The 5,401-nt window shown below is 42.2% G+C and overlaps 1 protein-coding gene across 1 annotated transcript; it reads right to left on the bottom strand.

Annotated features, from left to right (window-relative positions):
• Positions 1-2,729: 2,729 nt before the first annotated feature.
• LOC141787050 (uncharacterized) lies at positions 2,730-4,888 on the bottom strand. The gene is made up of 2 exons (XM_074665331.1): positions 3,045-4,888; positions 2,730-2,907 (listed from the first exon to the last, which is right to left on the bottom strand). Exons 1-2 carry the CDS (start codon positions 4,699-4,701, stop codon positions 2,792-2,794), a joined length of 1,773 nt encoding a protein of 590 aa, XP_074521432.1. The 5' UTR covers positions 4,702-4,888; the 3' UTR covers positions 2,730-2,791.
• Between the last annotated feature and the right edge of the window lie 513 nt (positions 4,889-5,401).

Genomic DNA, 5,401 nt, shown 5'->3' with positions numbered 1-5,401 from the left:
CCCAGCTCAGGACCCGACATTGCACCCACTTGATGAGTTTGAAAGAGCTCAACCGTCGTCGCTCAGTGTTTTTTTGATGCACTGATGCTCCGGTAGTGTTTTCCACGCTGGCTGACGGCTGTTGGTGCTGATAGTTTGGGCTTTTCCTGAAGCGGGCGGTATGGTGTTGTACTGCGGGTCCATCCCTGTGTTTTTCATCCACTCAGGAGCCTTTGAGGCAGGTGACAGCCAGTGGGAGACAAGATGCCGTACTTTGAGGCCTTTCCTCACAACATTTGATTTTCTTCAAATGAGAACTTACCTCAAATAGGCGCTGACAATGTTTCCTACATTGTGGTTTAGAGCGCCTGTGCTCAGGTTGTTCTTTTGTCTCTGTGTCAGGGACATCTGCTCTCACAAGTTTGACCTTTTCAGGTTGTTTGACTGTGTATCTTTGTCATTTTCAAATTGGCTGTGAATGGATCACTGCACTATATCATATTGGAGTGTTAAATCACACACTTCTTCTGTTTGATGCTTCTTGCTTTTTGTTGCTTTGCCTAATTTTAGCCCGCCACCACCCCCCCTCATCGGAGGACAAATAACTTTATTCCATGCTACGCTTTCAGACCGTCTCTTTTCCTCATCCAATCACTAAGTCCTATTTTGAAAGTATTTGTTTCCAGACTCATATTTATTAAGATGGAAATTTATCTCGTCAGATCATGACAGTCATCATTTATTTAGAACTATTTTAGAACTACCTATGATCATGTGTCCTATGATCTTTGAATAATTGATCATTTCTTAACATTGTATTTTAATTTATTTACATGTTATTTGATTGTGTGTGTGTCTCAGCACACACTGCAGCTTTCCTTCCAGTTTTTTTGTTGTTGTTGTTGGTTTTTTATTTTTGGCCCGCCACCACCCCCCCTCATCGGAGGACAAATAACTTTATTCTATATTTAAAGAACTATTTCAGAAAAGAGCTGAGTCTGGTCAAACTATTTTTTTATTCATTGTCCACATGATTTAATAGCTGTTTACATTAAACTAGATGAAATTTGTTTAGAAAAACACTGGCTGTAAAATTTTGATTTGGATGACACCTGAACAAGCTCTGTTCATCTATTTCAAATTAGATTAGCAGATTATTAGCTGAACTGATAATTGTGTTGGACACACACAACAATTAACTTTGATTTTTTCTCTGAACTTTTACCCTGCCACCACCCCCCCTCATCGGAGGACAAAGTACTTTGTTCTACATTAAAGACACTAGTTTGGAAGTTGTCAAACTAGTTGTTTTTAAAGTTTAAATGATTCCTAGAAAAAAAAATTGTGTGTGTCATCCAATCTTTAGCTTTTACCCTGCCACCACCCCCCCTCATCGGAGGACAAATAACTTTCTTCTACTTTAAAAGAACTATTCAGAGTCTAACTTTTTTTGCCTGTTTTTTTTTTTCTTGTTATCAGGATAATTATTGTGATTTTGGAGACTACTCTATTAAACGTAATTTAAACACTTTTTACTGGACAACACATTAGCTTTAACCATCTTATCAAGATATCAAGTAAAATGTTATAGGAAAAATAACTATAATTTTGTGTGTGATGTCCAACCTTTTACTTTTACCCTGCCACCACCCCCCCTCATCGGAGGACAAATAACTTTCTTCTACTTTAAAAGAACTATTTAGAGTCTGTCTTTTAAATTAACTATTTGTTTAATTAATTCATTTATTTTTTGTTATTGAGATGATAATTGTGATTAAAAAAGTGATAAAAAATAAACTAAAAACCTATTATTGGACAACACATAAGCTTTAACTATCTAATCAAGTATCATTTAATGAAATGTTTGAATTTAAAGGGTAATAAAATTTTGTGTTTGTTGTCCAACCTTTTACTTTTACCCTGCCACCACCCCCCCTCATCGGAGGACAAAGTACTTTCTTCTACTTTAAAAGAACTATTTAGAGTCTGACTTTTAAATTAACTATTTGTTTAATTTATTCATTTATTTTTTTGTAATTGAGATGATAATTGTGATTAAAAAAGTGATAAAAAATAAATGAACTAAAAACCTATTATTGGACAACACATAAGCTTTAACTATCTAATCAAGTATCATTTAGTGAAATGTTTGAATTTTAAGGGTAATATAATTTTGTGTGTGTTGTCCAACCTTTTACTTTTACCCTGCCACCACCCCCCCTCATCGGAGGACATATAACTTTCTTCTACTTTAAAAGAACTATTTAGAGTCTGACTTTTTTTTTGCCTGATTTTTTTTCTTGTTCTTTGGATAATTATTTTAATTTTGGGAACTTTTTTGAACATCATTTAAATACCTTTTATTAGACAACACACAATCTTTAACTTATCCAATCAAGCATCATTTAATGAAATGTTTGAATTGAAAGAATAATATAATTTTATGTGTGTGTGTGTGTGTGTGTGTGTGTGTGTGTGTGTGTGTGTGTGTGTGTGTGTTGTCCAACCTTTTACTTTTACCCTGCCACCACCCCCCCTCATCGGAGGACAAATAACTTTCTTCTACTTTATACCTACTTTAAAATAACTATTCTAGGGTTTTTTATGTTTTTATTTTTCTCTAATTTAAATGATTTTTGAAAGTAGTTTAACTGTTTAAATGTTTTGTGTGTTTTTAGTTTTTTTTTATGAAGTGTGTGTGTGTGTGTGTGTATGTGTGTGTGTGTGTGTGTGTGTGTGTGTGTGTACTAAATAATGCAAATACTTACCAAACACTTACCTCTTCTCCTTGGCTGAGTTCATCCTGGAGTCCTCACCCCGTCTTGCGGCTTATCTTCTCCTCCAGGTTTCTCTGCTTCTTCTGCAGCTTCATCCTCTTGGACTGTTGCTTCCGTAAGCGCATCTCCTTGTCGGCAGGATCAGGATCCTCTGAAAGAAACCAAATATTCAAGGTGACTTTTGAGTGAAGCTGAGAGATTGTCTCTTATTTGACAGATTTTTGATCAAATCAAATCTTTTTTTTAAAAGAGAAATTTAAAAACAAGGTTTGAAAGTTGCTTTCTTACCCCTGGCCTGGATCTTGGCCTCCTTCTTCTCACTCCTGGTGATGTTCTTGAGGACCCGGTCCCTCTGGAGCTCCAGGAGGCGCAGTTTCAGTTTTGAAAACTGGCTCTCATTTTGAAGAGGTTGATGACTTTTCTCTTCCTCCTGTTCCCCAGAGTGTGCCTGTCCTCTACGTTTCTCCTCCTGCTCCCGCAGCACCCTCCTTCTTCTTTCCCTTATCCACCTGCTCTCCGTCATCTCCCGCTTGTCCGCCCACACCGCATCTTTCCATTTCTCCTCTTCCTCCTCATATGGGCTTGGTTCCTCCTCGGTCTCTTCGTCCCCGTCACCTAGTTTCAGGACCACTAGCCACCCTGCCTCCTCCCACTGTCTCTGCTTTTCAAGTCTCACCCTTTTTTCCTCTTCCTCCAGCCTCAGTCTCTCCCTCTCAAGTCTGGCTCTTTTCTCCTCTTCCTCCTCATCTGTTGTGAATGTCTGTACCTCCGTCTCTGCGTCCTCGTCACGTATTTTCAGGACCACTAGCAACCCTGCCTCCTCCCACTGTCTCTGCTTTTCAAGTCTCACCCTTTTTTCCTCTTCCTCCAGCCTCAGTCTCTCCTTCTCAAGTCTGGCTCTTTTCTCCTCTTCCTCCAGCCTCAGTCTCTTCTTCTCAAGTCTCAGTCTTTTCTCCTTTTCCTCCTCATCTGGTCTGATTATCTGTACCTCCGGCTCTTCCTCCTCGTCATCTACTCTCAGGACCCGTGCCAACAGTCTCTCCTTCTCCTTCTCCTTCTCAAGTTTCACTCTTTTCTCTTCTTCCTCTAGCCTCAGTCTCTCCTTCTCTTCCTCTGCTCTAAGTCTCTTCTCCTCCTCCTGTCTTTCTCTCTGCCTCCTGGTCTTCTCCATAAGAGCTTTTCTCTCCTCTTCCTGCTTTTGTTTTTCTCTCTCCTCCCTCAATCTCAGTCTCAGTCTCTCCTTCTCCTCATTCTGGTTTGGTGGTCTCTCCTCTTCCTGCTCCTGTTTCAGTTTCCTATTCTTTTCCTGTTTTCGTCTCTCCCCCTGTCTCCAGCACTGCTCCGCCTCCTGTAACAGTCTTTCTAAATCCTCCTCCTCCTCTAGTCTCAGTTTCTCTTCCTCCTCCCGTTTTCTCTCCCTTCTCCTCCTTCTGTTCTCCATCATCTCTTGTCTTTCAATGACTTCCTTGTCCTGTCTCTGTCTCCTCTCCTCCTTCTCTTTTAATAACTCCTCTTTCAGTGTCAGTCTCTCCTCTTTCAGTGTCAGTCTCTCCTCCTTCTGTGTCAGTCTCTCCTCCTCCTCCTCCTCCCGTATCAATTTGTCCACTTGATCCTCTTGCATCTGTGTCTCCTCCTCATCCTGAATCAATCTCTCCTCCTCCTCTCGTATTAGTTTGTCCACTTGGTCCTCTTGCATCTGTGTCTCCTCCTCCTCACGAATCAGTTTCTCCTCCTCCTCTCGTATCAGTTTGTCCACTTCGTCCTCTTGCATCTGTTTCTTCTCCTCCTCCTGCTTGCGTTTTTCTATCTCCTCCTTCAGTCTCAGTCTCTCATTCTCCTCCTTCATTCTTAGTTTTTCATTCTCCTCCTCCTCTTTCAGTCTCTGTCTCTCCTCCTCTTCCTTCTTTAGTCTCAGTCTCCTCTCTCTTCTTCTTCTTCTCTCCATACTTACCTGTTTGTCTCTTTCCTCCTGCTCCAGTCTGAGTCTCTCCTCCTCCTCCTCTAATCTGACTCTCTCCTCCTCCTGCTCCAGTCTGAGCCTCTCCTCCTGCTCCAGTCTGAGCCTCTCCTCCTGCTCCAGTCTGAGCCTCTCCTCCTGCTCCAGTCTGAGCCTCTCCTCCTCCTCCTGCTCCAGTCTAAGTCTCTCCTCCTCCTCCTCCTCCAGTCTGAGTCTCTCATGCTCCTGTCTCAGTCTCCTTTCTTTCCTTCTTCTCCTTCTCTCCATACTTACCTGTTTGTCTCTTTCCTCCTGCTCCAGTCTGAGCCTCTCCTCTTCCTCCTGCTCCAGTCTGAGCCTCTCCTCTTCCTCCTGCTCCAGTCTGAGCCTGTCCTCCTCCTCCAGTCTCAGTCTCCTTTCTTTCCTTCTTCTCCTTCTCTCCATACTAACCTGTTTGTCTCTTTCCTCCTGCTCCAGTCTGAGCCTCTCCTCTTCCTCCTGCTCCAGTCTGAGCCTCTCCTCTTCCTCCTGCTCCAGTCTGAGCCTCTCCTCTTCCTCCTGCTCCAGTCTGAGCCTCTCCTCTTCCTCCTGCTCCAGTCTGAGCCTGTCCTCCTCCTCCAGTCTCAGTCTCCTTTCTTTCCTTCTTCTCCTTCTCTCCATACTAACCTGTCTGTCTCTTTCCTCCTGCTCCAGTCTGAGTCTCTCGTCC

Source organism: Halichoeres trimaculatus, unplaced genomic scaffold, assembly GCF_033239565.1.
Source record: "Halichoeres trimaculatus isolate MK-OKI-2021-1 unplaced genomic scaffold, fHalTri1.1 fHalTri1_scaffold_130, whole genome shotgun sequence".
Classification (NCBI taxonomy): Eukaryota; Metazoa; Chordata; class Actinopteri; order Labriformes; family Labridae; genus Halichoeres; species Halichoeres trimaculatus.
The sequence above is the reverse complement of the archived record's forward strand: the minus strand, read 5'-3'. Positions and strand labels throughout refer to the sequence as shown.

Excerpts from the sequence above, each read along its gene's own strand:
- LOC141787050 (XM_074665331.1), bottom strand. The coding sequence starts at position 4,701 with ATGGAGAGAAGAAGAAGAAGAGAGAGGAGACTGAGACTAAAGAAGGAA. Across the intron at positions 2,908-3,044 it reads GGCCAAGATCCAGGCCAGGG|AGGATCCTGATCCTGCCGAC; the intron begins GTAAGAAAGCAA and ends GGTTTCTTTCAG.